General features: G+C 43.5%; 1 protein-coding gene across 1 annotated transcript in view; it reads right to left on the reverse strand.

Annotated features, from left to right (window-relative positions):
- LOC119176882 (neural cell adhesion molecule 2) overlaps positions 1–18,849 on the reverse strand; it is a 407,687-nt gene that overhangs the window by 19,288 nt on the left and 369,550 nt on the right. Inside the window, exons 5-7 of the mRNA XM_037428224.2 lie at positions 4,857–5,162; positions 3,674–3,961; positions 196–504 (exon numbers count right to left, since the gene is read on the reverse strand). Coding sequence (XP_037284121.2) covers positions 196–504; positions 3,674–3,961; positions 4,857–5,162 — 903 coding nt within the window. The remainder of the gene's footprint in view (positions 1–195; positions 505–3,673; positions 3,962–4,856; positions 5,163–18,849) is intronic.

Genomic DNA, 18,849 nt, shown 5'->3' on the forward strand with positions numbered 1-18,849 from the left:
TATAGAATTAGGTGAACGAAAGCCCCGCGTAACGTGAGGTCGCTTAAAGACTGCCGCTCAATCTGGGCAAAACCATGACACTTATTTGACGATTCGATTTGCTCGCTTGCAGGCCTTAAGGCTTTCGACAGGCTGCATTTTGCGCATTATACACGTCATTCAAGTACCACTTGCAGAATGCATGAACAGACTCACCAATTGGAACCACATGGATTATGCATGGACGCATCATCAGGCCGATTACATTCCGCGCGGAGCAGCTGAGCGTACCAAAGTCAGACTCGTTTTTGGGCGTGTACCGCAGGTAGCTGGTAACCAGTCCACGGGGGTCAGTGGTTGACGAGACTGCCCACTGCAGATCTCGCCGATGACCCGCGGAGCCGTTCAGTGACCAGTGAAAACTGACGTTCCACGGGTCTGCCAAAACTGAACAGTGGACTCGCAGCTCCTCGTGGCGTCCAGCGGTATACTTGGTGCGCAGGTTCGGGTCACACACCGGAAGGTCTGCAATCAGCACACTAGTGATCAGTGCTGGTTCAAGAAACCTACGTATGGAAAACCAGAATTTTCACGACAGACTGACGTTAGTGGTGCTCAATCACAATCAAAAAGAAACTTTAAAGGAAAACCCTAATGAACACCGCATTAAGGTGTGTCAAGCAGAAAAAAAGAGCCCTAGAAAATTTCCCTTCTTCAATATAATGATCACATCACTAAGAATGGAATTGCAACCATACAGGCTCTTTTCAGAGTTTTTGAAGCCGGTGAGATGTAAGCAGTAAGACTGTATCTGCTAAATAAACAATAACACAAAGTTTACAGCTTTGTGGGGACCAACTTTTCGTTTAGTCAGCCTACTCCTCCTCGTTTATTATGCTGGCAGGTGTTGATGGTTCTATGGTACAAACGTTGCCTTACGGAGTAGTGTATGGTCTGTACATTTCATTGCACTTTGTTTACTTGATACGTGGTACAATATTTATGAAATTCAGCTGAGAATCGTTCCTCTACTTCTCGACAAATCATGCCATGAACCTATCTGCCTTTGCCATAATCCCAATGTTCATGGCCATTTGCTAATTTCAGCAGCGTGAGTTGCTTAGTTACTGTAACTGCCACGGGATGCGGCCATGTGCCTGCCCGAACACGCACTCACAATCACGCCGAAAACAAGCTACGCTTTACAAAGAAAAAAAAAAGTGGGCACGGTCATAATGCATGCCGATGAAGGAACACCTCTCGCTTTGTATTCATCCGCCTACACGCGTAGTTTTCAGTGCACTCACTGGTACGAGAAAAAAGACAAAGCGCTGAAGCATGTGACAAATCACAGCAACTCCGCTCCTACTCGACATATTCTAAACATTTTTGCGGCAGTTGATTCGTGCGAATGAAAAATCTTTCGATGAGACCATTTGATGATTACTTTTTCAAGTGTTGCAGGTTCTTTAAAGGGCCACTCACGAGGCTCTCAAATTGCAAAAAACAAGCGCCATCAATGTTCTCTTCTGATATTTATTTTCCATCTTGCGCACTTCTGTGACGCAGACAGTAGTTTCCGTGATGTCTATAGTGTACATGCTTTTGATTGATTTGTGGGGTTTAACGTCCCAAAACCACCATATGATTATGAGATGCGCAGTAGTGAAGGGCTCCGGAAATTTTGACCACCTGGGGTTCTTTAACGTGCACCCTAATATGAGCACATGGGCCTACAACATTTCCGCCTCCATCGGAAAGGCAGCCGCCGCAGCCGGGATTCGATCCCTTGAACTGCAGGTCAGCAGCCGAGTACCTTACCCACTACACCGCAGCGGCGGGGAGTGTACATGCTCAATTGACTGGTCCATAACGCGAAATATCAAATGTGATTTGTCTCCTGCACAGCTTTGCCATGCCGCCGACTATTGATTCTTCTTTGTTTTGCATGAATATTGTGCGCGGTCAACCGATCACACTTCATTTTGTGTGTTTACATCTGCACAAGTGGCAACAGCATGTAGCCGATAAGTGCGATGTCCTGATATCCTGAGGCTCTAGCACTTAGTGCTGAGCCTCAGGATATCGTGTGCTTAAAGAACTAAGAGGAGGTGAAGGGTGCATAGCGTTTGTGACGGGTAGCGAAGCAGAGAAGTAAACCACCACCTCATCTTTAAACGCGGGATGGTGCGTGGCCCTTTAAAGCGTTTGAAGCGTGGACAAAAACTTTTCTCTATGACTGAAGCTTCTAAAGCTGGCTTTTTCACGCTATGTCTGATCATGTGGAGAAGCCAGTTCTGTCAGCACTATTATTTTTTTATGTGAAGCATTTTTTTCCCTTCTGCAGGCACATATGGCATCTATCTATCTATCTATCTATCTATCTATCTATCTATCTATCTATCTATCTATCTATCTATCTATCTATCTATCTATCTATCTATCTATCTATCTATCTATCTATCTATCTATCTATCTATCTATCTGTCTGTCTGTCTGTCTGTCTGTCTGTCTGTCTGTCTGTCTGTCTGTCTATCTATCTATCTATCTATCTATCTATCTATCTATCTATCTATCTATCTATCTATCTATCTATCTATCTATCTATCTATCTATCTATCTATCTATCTATCTATCTGTCTGTCTGTCTGTCTGTCTGTCTGTCTGTCTGTCTGTCTGTCTGTCTGTCTGTCTGTCTGTCTGTCTGTCTGTCTGTCTGTCTTGGTCGGTCAGTCGGTCAGTCGGTCGGTCGGTCGGTCGGTCCGTTCGCCTACGTCTGACTGCTCTTGTGATCACCCCCTTGACTTGCGGTGCACCAAAATTTCTATGCAGGCGGGGGGGGGGGGGGGGAGCTGGTTGGACGAATATGACTCACTGGTCATGACATTGACAATTTGCAATCTCGTCACGTCCATCGTAAAACCGTCTCCACCAGGCATGTGGGGCACAAACCCGTATACCACAGGCTCGTGCGTGCCACATGTAAGTAGATATGTGCCTGAGGTGATAAGCAATCACTGTCTACCCAGGAATGGCAAGTCAAACTTCAATAATGCTAACACAAAAGCGTTAAGAACAAATAAAGCTGACACCGACAGCGTTGATTCGGTGATTATAAAACTTGAATATCAGCCCCCCCCCCCCCCCCCCCAGAAATTGAATTCAAGCATTCTGCATAGCTATCAAGCAATCTGCCATAGGGGTACACCAGGTCTCAATATGACTTGGACAAAAAAAAACATTATTCAAGCATGGTGTTGGTAAAACTTCTATTGCGGTTGCATTTCTGAATATATAAATTTGTAAACATTGCATATGTGCTCCCATGGTATAGCTGTCACGTCGGGTCAACCTCAATTGCAGTTAAGCGCCATCCACAGAAGTTAATTCATGTAGCAGTTTCCAGGGCTACGATGCTTGTGAGCACAAGTGCTGAATGTCAGGTTACCGCTTCGAATATTGCTAACACTCTTGTTGCTGTTGACAGCGTACGTATCCTTACTGTCATTTCGTAACGTTTCTTTAAGTACAACACAGTCACCATCCCTCCGGATGCTTTGTATAACGTCAATGCCCATGGTACATGGGATCTCCCGATTTCTTTTTTTCTGTGTAACTACGTAAAAACAGCTTCGAGGTGTGCCTAAAATGCCTAATACAAAACAACCTTTTTGTAATACAGAGCTGTACTCACGTTGGACCCTCAGGAAGACCCTGTTGGACTCTGATGCACCTTCAGCATTGGCTGCCACGCACGAGTAGTGGCCAGAGTTTGAGCTCTGAACTCCGCGCAGTGCCAGAGATTGGTTGCTCACAATAAAGTTCGAGAGGCGAGAGGCTAGCTCGTGGCCCTCGAAGCGCCACGAGACTTCGATGAGGCGTGGATTGGCGTCAACCTCACACTCGAAGTAGACGTCGGTTCCTTGCACGATGCTGGACCGATTCACCCTGTTGCCCCAGGCCAGGCTGACCCGGGGCTTGTCTGCGGAACAAGTAGGTTGCTGTAGCTCAGCCTAATATTAAAAATAAACACCGATGTTCTTTCCCCTAAAAAACAAATATACCCTATTCTATGGCGTACCAAATGCTGTATGGCTGTTCTTTGGAAATCATTAACATTTACCTAATCGACAAAGGCACTGTCGAAGGCGACAGTTGCTCAACTGCGCCCTGTGCATTGTACCGAAGGTTTGCCACAAATATTTTTGGTTGAGGCATCGGTGCTCTAGTAAATCTATCGTCAGTGGTTAAAATGTAGTTAGAATGTTATACGTGCGTGGCACGGGGCTGTTCCTGTTCTGTAATAGGGTTTCTTATAACGCCTTGAACGATAACAACAATTCACAGGTGAATGCGTGGACTGACATTCATATATGTAGCATCAAGATAATCACGTTTACGAGCGGAAGACTCTCACCAAATGAGATCACACAATATAAATGGTAGTGAAACGGAACTGTAGAAACAGCAGAGGTGCGTCTCATGCCAAAGCTATGTTTTAATACATCTACATCACTACACCGTGTTTTTGTAGCTTTATATTTTAAAGCGATGGTAGAAATAAACGAACTTGGTTTGCATGTGTAGGGCATGAAAATACGTACCATTGCGCTGTAAATAAGACACAACAAAATCATTCGTGCTTACTGCAGACTGTCCAAATCAGTCATCGAATCACTTCAGTCATTGACTAATTTCAATTGCATAATGTTATTAAATTCATTCCACCAAAGCATGAATCTGCATGCACTAACTTACACTTGTAAGTTAGTGCATGTGAGAACATGTTGATCCGGCATTGCTTGACGCAACTTGGTCATGTCAGTGCTGACAATGCTGTGCCTCAGAAGGACGAGAATAGGTTCGTGATGACTCACAGTGCACCTGCAGCAGCCAAACGTCGGCGACGTCTTCGTGCCCTGGCATCTTGGGGTTGGTGGCGACGCACCTGAGCTGGCGTCCATTGTCCCTCGCCCTCGGCACGAAACCAAGCAGTGAAGTAGTGACGTTGCCGCCGGCCGACAGGCGAGTTTGGGCCAGCGACGTGTTCAGGCGCACGCCGTCTAGCCACCACGAGATGAGCGCCGGTGGCAGCGATCCTTCGGCCTCGCACTCCACCTCGGCGCGGAACTCCGCTGACAGGAAGTCCTGCTTGCCTCGGATCACCGCGCGGACGGGCTTCACTGAACGTTAACGAAACCAGCGAGGAGAAATATTATTTATGAAGAGATATGAAATGTTGACCTGGCTTCCCATCGTCTAGTCCTTCAACGCTGTATTCAGAGGTTATCAACGCATGGCACAATGAACCAGAACAGCGCCAGATGGCTTGTTCACACAATTTGTTTAGGCCTTGAATCACCTCGGTAAGGTGTTTTTTACGTTGGTATGTTGGATATACTCAAATGGTGCAGTGAACTATTCAGTGAGAATTGTTTCCTACTAGGTGCTTTTGGTATGCACAATTAATGGCTAGAGAAGCACTTGTGCACCTGCACTATTATAACGAAAGTTTGTTAGCAACACCTACGCTAGACCGCTTCGCTGGGACAAAAAGCAAATACAAGTTGTTTATCAGTTTGATAACCTCTTATTTTGTGTACAATAACTGCCTTCGGAATATGAAATTCCACAGTGGAAATAGGGAGAGGCGGCGCTAGATTTTTTGGAGCTTTCATTAGTGTACTCAAACTCACAAAAAATGCACCAATGTTGGTGGATATCTGTCTGAATATCAGAGCAAACTAGCCTCGACGATGTCACAGAATAAGCCGCAGTACCGTTGGTGTCGACTTGACATGCGGCTGAAGAATATTGCTCGTAAATTTTCATGAACTCTCATTACACGTGCATTGCTCTGCATGCACGTAATTGTGTCTGTAGACATGTATATTGCACATTTTTACGTATGCCGTATGCCTTGCATTCATTCTTAAGTCCATCAAAAATTACATCTCCGTGGCTTCTCCGAGCCTGTATGTATCCAGCCGAACCATTTCTTGCCTGCATGTGTGCTTTGCACTATAAAATTCAGCATCATTTCTCTTTCTGTTCTGTCTATAATACGCATCGAAAAAGTACTCCGGGAAATTGTCAAGAAATTATAAAGATTGAGAAAGAACACAAAGAATGCTGCATTCAGCTAGGCGCGAGGTTTGATTGCAAGAATATGATGCCTATTTCGCAATGTATGAGTGTACCCCTTTTCATATGAAATAATCTTATTCCTAATAATGGAAATTGTAAACATTCTTCTGCGTTCACAACGTTCCCCAGAGGCTTGACTACACCAATGCACTTGCATTTACACATCGCAATACGTTTCCCGATCGCGGGTAAGCTGAGACAGCCTTAAATCAAATATAACTATTCGGAACAAGGCCCCACGAAGTCTCAAATCTTGTCGGTGCTTAGTGCCTATAAGCAAATGCATTTTAGTCTCTGCACGCGAAAACTTCCAGGTTGCCCTAAACAGTCGGCTGTAACCCTCCCTGATTTAAATTCAGAGCGAATTTTGATGGCGCCTTGCCTCTGGGTTCACCCGGGTGAACCCGCATGCACCAAGACAGTATCGGCACGATCACGCCGGCTCGGCGGAGCCTCATCGATCGTCCACCAGCGATCCGAACGCGCACTCATTGCGTTCCTGCGTTCCAGAAGCTCAGCAGACCGCTCAGGCGTGAACATGCCACCTCGGTGGTGAAAAAGGCCCTCTCATGGCTTCCCTTGCCCGGATGGCCATTTATATGCCAGAACTTTCTGCCCATTCTCGCCGCTAGTATATAGCTTGCGTAGGGCTATACAAGCAGCTTCCATTATGCTTGCGCCATTCTCGCGTGAAATGCAGGCGTTTGTTCTCACGACCACACCGCACACCCCAGCATATCAGGCTGCCGTAATCAAGGACGAAAACTGGCTGCTTTGTTGGGCCATTTTACGTTTACTTGTATGGCACGACAGCACGTGACGTGGAGTCTCTTGCGCCAAGAATTTTGCAGTGTCCGCGTCCGCCGAATCGGACACGTTGCGAAGTCATGTTCCAACAGATCAATACAGCACACGCCACCTTGCGTTTACTGCTCACATTGCATCGAAACAACAGTGACGTCATTGCTTATCCTCTGCGCAATAAGTTGGTGTTGTCAGGATGCTCTGCCTTCGTTTGAGTACCCAATTACTTCATTGTATACTGAAGCCCTCCTCGTACCTACTAATAAAGTACCCCATATGCCCACAGAGTGCTTCCAGTGGCTGAAGAGGACCAGCGCAACAGAAGGTTTGCTCAACAGCTTCATTACGCAGAATCATGCAATAGTGCCCTCTTAATTGCTTTTTAGTGCAGTAATAGAGCTTGTAGTATCTGTTTTCTTCATTATTACCTAACTCACCCTAGTAGCTCCGTGGCTTAAGTGTTTCGTTGCTATGTTCCAGAGCAGCGGCCGCATTCTGATGGGGTGAAATAAAAAACACCTATGCACTTCAATTTAGATCATGTTTAAGTACTACAGCTGTTTATAACTAATTAAAAGAGCTCCACTATGGCATACTTTGTTATTACCTCGTGGTTTTTTGGCTTAAAAACTCAATTATTATTTTTAATAGTAAAGCTAAATTGCAGAATACAGAAAATGGGTTATACTGGATTCGTTTGCTCCTAAATTGCTTTTAGACAGTATGTTTTACTGCTACCATGTTACAGGTGGCCTATGGTGTGCGTACTAAGGTTTGACAAAGAACATTTGTAGGCGCAAAGACCCGTCGCTCGCCAAAGTTGCTCAAATATCGCGTAAAGGCGCTTCCCTGCTTCACAAGAGTGGAACAAGCGATGTGTTCCGTAAGCGAGGTTTTTAGTGTTCAAAGCCTGAGTTAATCCAAAACATCGAGTTAGACATCACAGAGCAGCGGAGCATCGCCAATATTCACATAATCGCCCCTTCGTCGATACTGGCAAGCGAAAGACGAACACAATACCTGCAGTGGAATGTGTGTTATCGGAATACAAAAGTGCGACTGGAACGTAAAAAATTAAAGAAATGAAGGATTACATAGGGGTAAAATTAAAAACTTATTGAGTTCGACAAAAAGTTCAGTTTATTGGCATAAAAAGTTCGGCATGACAAGAAGTTCACAAGAGAGGAGCACCAAAGTCACGGTCCTTTGGTTCATTGTATCTTTGTTTGCATGCCTTATTTATTTTCTAATTTTTCGATTCATAACTAAAAGCTTTCGTCGGCAGATTCTTTTGTGGGCACCGCTGTTTAATAACGGAAAACATGTTACGGCCAAAACTATACGTAAAACGAGTAGGTGCTATTGAAAACAATTTTAAATGTATACATTGCACTGGGTCACGTACACCTTATAATTTACTAAAAGTATGTGCCTAAGAAAAATCATCAAAAAATCTTGAAGAAACTTTTAAAAGTTGAACTTTTATCGTACAGCTTGGCATTCTATGAGCCGGTGTGTCACGAAAGTCTATGCCACGGCAATATTGAAACTCTTGAACAGACATCATCAAAAAAAAGGCCACGTAACAAAAATTGTATTACATTATGTGCATGTTCTCGCTTGTTGTATTGCAGTAACTGGCACAAATGAAATGTATGTGCATCTCAATGCGTCTTTAAGTGCATACGCAAAGGGAGAGGAAGGTAAGGGGCCCCCTTTGTCCCCAAAGAGTGGGGGGGGGGGGGTCTGCCCTACCCATTGACCTAATAGGAAGAGGAAGCACTGCAATGAACTATCGCCCCTCCCTCTCCCTTCTGAAAGGGAACCCAGCGTATGCCCATGCCAACAGACGAGTTTACCAGCTCTTTTATGTAACTTGTGTGTATTAGAATGTGACATATTTCATCGTACAAATGTTTTCGATCATGCTGTTTTATACGCATATATGCATATTAGCACTAGTATTGTATTTACATTTTTTATGAAGCTCAAGATCACTAGAGTGTGCTAAATTCATATTGTAGAGGGCTATGGTGCTTCTATAGAACATCTTAAAACATTTTGGCTTGTCGCATCAAGTATAGGGCTCGGAAGCACAGATGTTTGTTGAGAAAAAACTATCTCATACATATTATTGTATGAAGTAAGCGCCTTCTTATCAGCTCAGAAGGACTGCCTCAAAATTTACGTCAAATACTTTTACAAACCCATGCACAATATATCTGAATAGATTACAGTTAGGCTACCAGTCATTGTTTCTACATGCCGCACCTCAGCAAATGACTATTGAATTCGCTACGGCATTTATGTGTTGATGCAACCCAGTCTCCCTGCTTTGTATCAAGCGAATTCATAAAACAGACACTTTTCTGCAATTTTTTCTATTGTGTCGACAATGCAGTGCCATTGGTATCTGTATTTTTATACGGTGCTTTTTTATCGCTGTTAAATTGTGACCAGTTAGTATTATTTTACGTTTTCTCAAGACGGCATTATTTTATTTGACGCGCTGGCTTGTCGTCGGTGATCACTCGTCATCATGGGCAACAGATTTGGCACAGATAAATTTTTGGATTGACCTGCACACCATCGTGTCACAAAAGCGTATTCAGCGTTCGTTCCTCTTTGCGAAGTAGCTTCCTCGTCCTGTACTAACAACACGTATAACATTGCTGGAGATGTTATTGTCCATAGCCATCGCATAATGGGTGACCTAACTAAAGCTGCATAGTGGTAGCCTCCTTTTCGTCTTCAGCCTCTTAGTCTCACAAAAACCGAGGCTCATTTGGCTCGAAGCCAAAGTTTTGTTTCCATAGTCGCATCCTGTCTCCCGATTTCACCCCTGAAGGCCCCAAAAACACTTTAAAAGAGGCTTCATACCACGTCATTTAGCTCAACCCGTTCAGAATTATGAAAGTTTTTGCAGCCTGCCTGTTTAAGCGAAGTAAAGGCAAACTTATGTCGGCGCCGCCTTTGCATTTGTGTTTCACTTGGCAACTCGCATATTTTTTACTTCCGAAGCTTCTAATGATTCAAACTATATTAAGGGGCCTTCACATCAAAATTGTGCCTCTTCTGCACCGAAGAGATAAATCCTTTGAATGGTCTGTTTTTTTTGTTCCAAGCCTACTGTTCCCAACAACCAAATTTGTCAAGCTCATTTCTCTGTTCCTAAGTTGCTGAGATCCCGGCAATGACTGCATCACGGATTCCTCGCAAGCTATGGCTGTAAAAAAAGACCGCATTTACGGTTTTAAAACCGTGGCAATTGAAAGAAAAAGAACGCCCCCATAAATACGACCATTACAAGTATATGCGACATCATTAAACTTTCTTACAATAGGGAGGGTGAAACTAAATATCAATCTACATCGACAGAATTCGTAGCTATATACGCTATAAGTACGAGCACAGAGACAGTTATTTTTATCTTTGCATCTGAGCCTCTGAAGTCTACCTCAACCACTTCATTTATTCATTTATTTATTTCAAGAAACCCTTAAAGGCTCTCACTGGGAAGGTATTACATAGGGTGGTGGGGTAAAAAAAAAGGAATGCAATGGATACACATCAAGCATAAAATAAATTGCAAACAAAAAGATATAATATGCATAGTGAAAAAAAGCAACAGAATAACCCGCTCTCTCTTAAATATATAGAAAAAGAAATAACTAAAAACGCAACGAGAGATACCAGAATTACATAATGATAGGCCACAATCAGAAAATGAAATGAGTTGTTGAGAACAGCACAAAACTCTTAACTTCGTTATCATTTTTTAAAACTTCATTAAATTTTGAAATGTTCTATTCTATTGTGGTAGTTCGAAGCTGCTGATTTCATTCAATGATGGTTTTCGATATGAACGAATAAGCGAATGATGAGGTACGGCATGTGATGCGCCTGACCTGCAAAGAATGATCGCGGCGAGGAAAGATTGCCAAGGGTGACTGAAAAAAAATCATCATGAAGCAATGGATGATAATAGATTTTATGAAAAAAGATAAGTGAGCAAGCTTTTGACGAAGGGAAAGGTTAACAAGTCCACCACAAGCTTTCAAGGCAGTGGCGCTAGTGAAACTAAAGTAGTCAGAACAAATGAAACGAGCAGCATGGTTCTGCGGGGTTTCTATGTTATTGATGATGTATGCTTGATCCGGGTCCCGTATAGCTGAAGCGTGCTCAATTTTTGGGTGGGTGATGGTAATATACGCCAGTTTTTGCACATGCGTGGGAGTATAAAGAAGATTATGTTTTAACATCCCGAGGAAGCGGTGAGCAGCTGCAAGAATGTCATTGATAGGATTGTTTCAGGAGAGATCGAATTAGAGGTGAAGTCCTAGATATTTGTATGACGTAACTGAGTCTACGAGTCTGTGATTAGGTATATAAATGGTCGGAAGGCGGCTACAATTTCGTGTAAAGGAGACTAGTTTAGTTTTGAAGTGATTTAGCTTCATTTGTCATGATGAACACCGTCAACTGATGAATTCGGGTTCAGATTGCAGGGCTCTGAGGTCTTCGTCACTTCTGATAGCACGATATGAAACGCAGTCGTTAGCGAATAATCTAACGTGGAAAGAAGTGTCATTAGGTAAACCACTGATAAATATGATGAAGAGCAGAGGGCCTAGCACGCTTCCTTAAGGTACGCTGGATGTGACCTGCGCCATTGAAAAATTTGAGCCGTTTATGGAGGAAAATTCAATGCGAGAGGAGAAGAAGAGAGAAAGTCTTTAATCCATGTTACGACGTGACAGTCAATGTTGAGATGCGTTAACTTGAGTAGTAATCTGTAATTAGGAATACGATCAAATGCCTCCGAGAAGTCGAGAAACAAGGCGTCAACCTGATACCCTATGTCTAAGAAGGTGAGTAGGTCGTTATTATATCCTGCAAGCTGAGTCTCACAAGAGAATTCCTTGCGAAAACCATGCTACTGTTTGAAAATGATGTTGTGATGTTTGAGATAATTAATAATCTGAAAGTGAATAACATGTTTGAGGAGCTTTGAGAAAGTGCATTCAAAGAAATGAGTCTGTAGTTAAGGGGATCACCACCTGATGTGAAGATAGGTATAACTTTTGCTTTGCGCTGAGTGCTTCGTGGCAGTTAGGCTTCAGCTTAGGAAGTCTTTGGGGAACAATGTTAGGGCTCGCTACATCGCAAAATTTGCTATAAACCATGCTTTTTCATCTACAAGCACATGGGCTAGATAACCAAAAGCTAGTTGAGGAGAAAGACACCTGCACACAAATAGGGCATTTACAGGCTCGGCTTTAACACTGCAGTACGGTCAGTGAACGACTGGCAGCTGACTTTGAATTATGTTCTCCTAAAGCGAATTCAGAAGCTTTTTGTGCCAAAACAACGACCTCAATACGAGCCACGTCGCAGCAGGCCAATACATATTTGTTCTTACCACTTGAAAGGGACCCCGAAGCGTTTTTTACAATTTTTTATTAACCCACTGGGCCAGTAGACCAAGTCCTAAGAATCAGTTACAGACTTTAGCTCTCTGTGCAAGCTATGTGATTCACTACAACACTTTAAAGCTGCGAATCTCTACAGTTCACTACTGCCTAGCCAAATGTGTTTTCAACCGTCCATTCACAGTGCGAAATCCTCTGGTGGCACGACGTCATCCAGGTTCCTGATCTGATTGGCTCTGAATGCGCGGAATATCGGCTGACTGGGTGGCGGAAGCTGTCGGAGCAGGTATCAACCACTCCCGCAATCCTCGTTGCCAGACGGCGCACGAGCTTCCGGGTGCACTGGGCCATGGTCTCAGAGATTGCGTGCAACCTGACAGTGTGATATCTCGGAGGCCGTCAAAGGGCGAAGTGCAAACGGCAAGTGTGCTCATCAGAGTGCTGAGATCGGCAGGTATGCCAGCGTGTCCCATGAGTTTATGAGTCAAGGTAGGGGTTGGAAGGAGGGCAGTGATATAATCGCCGGGAGCGGCATTCGTACATTTGTGGTACAAATGATTTGATTTCAAACTTCAAAAAACCGTTACAGGATTCCTTTACCGGTCTACCTAGATTATGTATACATCGGTATTTGTATCTCACTCCCATCAAAATATTGCCTCGTGGCTAGAAGAATACGTACGACTTCTAGTTCTGCAGTGCTGTGGCAGTCTGCTGAAGGTAAGGGCCCAGATGAAATAGTTGATAAGCACTAGGTTCACACAAGGTAAGAGTTGGATGGATGTACAGAGCTACTTCACGTCCATATATTATTCAACAAGGTGGCCATTCAGAAAAAGTGGCGTTACTGGCGCCTGACAGGCACTCATTGTTCACGGCGCTGTCCGACCAGAGTACCGTTATGGCGAGAGTCAGCTCAATTGGTTGTAACGACTAGTTGTCCGGGAATTTCAGAGCTTTCATTATCTACAAACACTGAACAGTGAGCGTCGTACGGGTCTTTGCTGGTCATCATAACTAATTACAGGACTCGGAGGTGGTATCTTGAGGGCCGACACTTTATAGGCGAGCGCTAAAGTAGAGAGCTTATATTAACCTGACCTTTCCAGTCGATTCCCCAAGCACACGCACATTTTCTCGCTGAGGAATGAAAAAAAAAAACTCTGAAAAATCGATCTTAAGATAAAAGTCGGCACTACTGCAGTTTGCATGAAAATAATGCAGCGGTACACAGTACTAGCATTTTCTAAGCGCATATTGTATATGCCATTTGTAAGGAGTCACATCTCCTTTATTGACTAGAATGCTTCGACGCTTCCAGGGTATATAAACCTTGTGAAACACCTCGTGAGACACCTTCCACTTCCAGCGTAGAGACACCTTGTGAAAGACTTCGCACCGCCTCACGGAAATATTGGTTAAAAAGTTACGGGCGGCACGCATAGGCTATAGTGCTGGAACAGTGCTGTAAACACGTTGTTCTTAATGTAATGAGATCAGTTCTTTGGCTGCTATGCCAGGCTGATGCGTGCTATACTGTGTACTAGTTCACACCTGAAAGGACAATAGATGTTTCGTCTTCCTCGTAACGGTGACCGAAGGAAAACATGAAAAGCACAAGTCAAGCGCAACCGCTGGCATCCTACCGACAGCAACACAATATCTGAGGTTAGTTGTTAACTTGTCTAGCTTGTGGCCGTGTAATTTTTAATTGTTGGCAGTGAGCGGGCAGTCTGACAAATCATACGTCTCGCTATAGCTGCGTCGCATATTAACTGCCTGAAGCTGCTTTTACAAAGAGTATGTTAAGCGTTGCGTTTACCGTGCAGAGTGAAACATGCTTCGCTCACCTCACCTATAAGCTTAAGTAAGCTTGATCAAGACAAGTTAATCGTCATCACCATCATCATCTGTCTGACTACGTCTACTGCAAGACAAAGGCCTCTCCCATGTGCCGCCAGTCACCTCGGTCTTGTGCTTGCTGCTGCCAATTTATACCCGCAAACTTCTTAATCTCATCTGCCCACTTAACCTTCTGTCTCCCCCTAACCTGCTTGCCTTCTCTGGGAATCTCGTCAGTTACCCTTAATCACCAGCGGTTGCCCTGCCTACACGCTACATGCCCAGCCCATGTCTATTTTCTCTTCTAGATTTCAACTATGATATCCTTAACCTCGATTTGTTCCCTGATCCACTCTGCTGTTTTCTTGTCTCTTTAGGTTACGCCTATGATTTTCCTTTCCATAGCTGGCTGCGTCGTCCTCAATTTAAGCTGAACCATCTTTGTAAGTCATGGAGCAGAAACATGCATGTTTCTGCTCCATATAGCTAAGTACCAGAAACATGCAGCTATTATATACCTTCCTCTTAAGGGAGAGTGTAAATCTAGCAGGCATCATTTGAGAGTGCTTGCCAAATGTGCTCCACTTCATCTTTATTCTTCTAGTTACTTGAATCTCGTGGTTCGGCTCCACGGTTATTACCTGTCCTAAGACAACGTAGTCTTTTACAACTTAAAGTGCACTGTTACCTATCTCGAAGCGCTGTTCTCTTCCGAGGTTGTACATTACTTTAGTTTTCTGCAGATTAATTTTAAGGCCTACCTTTCTGCTCTCTTTGTCTAACTCCGTAATGAGGAGTTGCATTTCGTCCCCTGAGTTACTCAGCAATGGAATATCATCGGCAAAGCGCAGGTTACTAAGGTACTCTTTATTAACGTTTATTCCTAACACTTCTGGGCGCCTTTGAAAACCTCCTGTAAGCATGCGCTAAATAGCCTTGGTGATATTGTATCCTCCTGCCTTATACGCTTCATTGGTATTTTGTTGCTTTCTTTGCTTATGGTGACACTTGATTCCCTGTAGATTTCTTCGAGGATATTTATATATTCTTCGTCGACGCCCTGATTCCGCAGTGTCTGCATGACTGCTGATATTTCTACTGAATCAAACGCCTTTTCGTAATCTATGAAGGCTATGTAGGGTGGTTGGTTGTATTCTGAGCATTTTCTATTACTTGATTTCTGGCATGAAATTTGTCAATTATGGAGTAGCCTGTTCTAAATCCTGCTTGTTTTTTTTTCGTGATTGAATTCTATTGTTCTCTTAATTCTGTTCGCGATTACCTTTGGAAATAGCTTGTATACGACGAAGAGCAAACTGATCAGCCTGTAATTATTCAAGTCCTTATGATCTGCTTTCGTTTGTATGAAGATGATGTTAGCATTCTTCGACGACTCTGCTACTCTTCCCGCCAGCAGACACTTCGTAAACAGGTTGGCTAGTTTTTCAAGCACAATCTGTCCTCCGTCTTTCAGCAGATCTGATGTTACACGGTGCTCACCAGCCAGCTTTGCCTCTTTGCATTACCACCAAGGCTTTTCTGATTTCTATAATTATTGCTGGGATATGCTATCTGGGATACTGCCAGTTCTTAAATCAAAGTCGTGGTTGTGCCGGCTTCTCTACAGATATCTGTAAAACTCCTCCGGAATTTTAACTATCTTATACGTATTGGTAGTTGCTCTGCCTTCTTTGTCCCTGAGTGCGTACATAAGGTTTCTGCCTATTCCAAGTTCTGTGCTTTGACGCTTCCAGCGTTTTTGAGAGCGAGTTGAATTAATCGTTAATCGTCAAAGTTAAACGTAGCCCATGCTAGATGAGCATAGTCGATACGGTCAATAGTAATCGATACAAATCAATTCTGATTGATACTCATTGATGCCAATCAGGCCACCGAATGAACCCAGGGTATGCTTAGACAATGCCTAGTTAAGGCAGTGTATCGCAGCCTGATTGACTTTAGACAAGCCAATTGAATGCTAGTCGTTACCAATCTATACTGATAGATACCAATCAAGCTAGATTAGGCAAGATTAGTGAAGTTTATGCTAATCAGGTCCAAGATGAGATGGCATAGCCATGGGGTAGATTAGACACAACTAGGCTATTTTTTCAGATTAAGCATGACAAAAATAATGGTTAAGCTAATCATAAGCAAGTCAATCTTGAGTTACTTGAGAATGACTAGCCGTTTCGGTGACTACGTATTATCACGTTATGTCAATCCTAATCAGTCGGATTAGGCTGGATTGAGGTAATCTGAATCTTGAACCATCAAATTTTGCGTAAGTTAAGATTGCCTAGCCAGTTGGATAGCAGAGTATGGTCAGAATAAGTCAACGTGGATTGGGCCGGATGAAGCTAATCCTCATTAGGGTAACCACGAGCAAGTGTCTTTGGAGTGAGCAGAGATTGTCTAGCAGGTTGGATGCCGGAGCATGGTCACGTTAAGCACACGCGTATTAAGCTATATTAGGCTAATTCAAATTAGGCAAATCTCTTCTCAGTAAGTTGAATTTGCCTTGCCATTTGGTTGACTGAGTATGGGCACAATAAACGAATAGAAATTAAGCCGGAATAATCTAGCCCGAATTAAGTGACTTGGGACTAATGTAATACTTAACCAGTCATTTTCAGCAAATTCAGTTTGTATAGTCATGACATACAGTATGGTCACACAACAGTTTAGATTAGGCTGGATTACGCTGATGCGCATTAAGCTTATCTCAAGTTAGCAAATTTGGAGTGAAATTGTTTTGCCTGTTTGATGTCTGAGCATGGCCATAGTAAGCCCGCCCGGAATAAAGTGGATTAAGCTAATCCGAATAAGCTAATCTCAAAGATCTATTTCGAGTAAATTAAGATTGCCCCCCCCCAGTTGGATGACTGAGTATGACCGCAATAAAGTGATGCGAATTGCGCAGAATTATAGTATTTTACATGGCGCAAACCACGAGAAAAGTCATTTGGAGTGAGTTGAGATTGTTTTGACTCTTTGATGCCGGAGCATGGTCACGCAAAGCCCATCCGGATTAAGCCACATTAAGCTCTTCATAAGTCACGTTTGCTAATCTGATTTGTGTATTATTACTTGTCATGTATGTCGGTCATACTCTCTAACCATGTCATGTCAGTATTGATAGCCAACAAAATAAAAAATCAGTTGTTTAAGGCCTATGACTTGGTCATGTGTGTCATGGCAAACATCAGATGAATGACATACTTTCATGTTAGGACCAGTCAGTTATGGTAGTTATGCCCTCTTATGTCGTGTCAACTTTGGTAGACATCAAAATAATAACGTGGGTGTTAGAGCTTCATGACCTGGTGTCACGCATGTCATGGTCTACATGACATGCGTGACAGTATTTTCGTGTAATGATCAGCAGCTCATGTTATTCATTATCTCTTATTATGCTGTGTAAATTTTGGTATTCAACAAGTTAATACAACCGATATTACAGCTTGATAACCGGGTTATCTTTGTCAAGGTGTACATGCCATGCAGACATCTTTCAGGTGTTGCGACTATTCATTGTTTTATTGCGATAGCAACTATATAGAGATTCATGCTTAGATTTTGCCGGTGGCGTCCACCACCATTCACCATGTATGTATACGTATCTATATATATAAGAACGCAAGAAAGAAAAAATAATCCGGGCAGGCTGCGGCGCGTGGAATCGAACGTCCGATTTTTTGCTTATGAGTCTGTGGCATTAGCCACTGATCCACGAAGGAACGCCCCATTGAACGTTGAAACGGTTAGCTTTTCATATCTACCAGTTACCTCTGGCGATTCCGTTCTCGGAGAGCTATCATGTTTTCAGCATTACCGGCGAGATGGCGCAATGAACGCGCGTCGCTAGATCGTCACGACGCGGCGACGGGCGTTCATGCGTTGATCTCCCGCGCGTACTTTCCCCGCAGAGGGTGGAGGGGGGGGGGGGAGTATAGACGCTTACGCGTGCGCGCGCTTATATCGTGGTGGGGATAATAGTACGCCTTGGCCTTTCACCGGAACTATTATGTTGTACTTACCGGGCACACAAAGGTCACAGTACTCACAGCACAGTCTCTCATAGCGAAAAGGGCCCGCTGTTCAGACACAGAGAAGTAACTACTGAGACACTTATTCATGTTTATCTGTACCTGTGTTACCGTATTCTGCGTCATTTGTGCGTGAGCAACGGCGGCACGTTTTGATCTGCTTGTCATTGTTCACGTGACATTCCGATTTATTGCTATGACATTCATTGCTTCTCCTTTTCGGCAAAGGTGTGACTCTTTTTAACGACGATAGTCTTTCTTGGGGACCTTCGATGCATAAATTTCGGTCTGTATGTCTGTACAATTGTTTCTTTGTCCACCCTTAACGACACCTTTAAAAGCACCAGAGTGACCAGATGATACCCCAAACGGCCGTACCCATTCGCAGCACCTACCAATGTTGCTCAAGATTCAGCGCTTATACTTGTGCGATTTTCAATTAAAAAGCAATTATTGCGCATATTTGAGGCATCATAACAACACGTATGTATTACGTATGTGCGTCTTTTACTAGAAAAGGCATACATAAGTAATTCTAAGGAACGTAGTGTTTTTCACGCTGCGCTGACCGTGCAAAGGTTGCTCGAAAAGGCGAG

Source organism: Rhipicephalus microplus, chromosome X, assembly GCF_043290135.1.
Source record: "Rhipicephalus microplus isolate Deutch F79 chromosome X, USDA_Rmic, whole genome shotgun sequence".
NCBI lineage: Eukaryota > Metazoa > Arthropoda > Arachnida > Ixodida > Ixodidae > Rhipicephalus > Rhipicephalus microplus.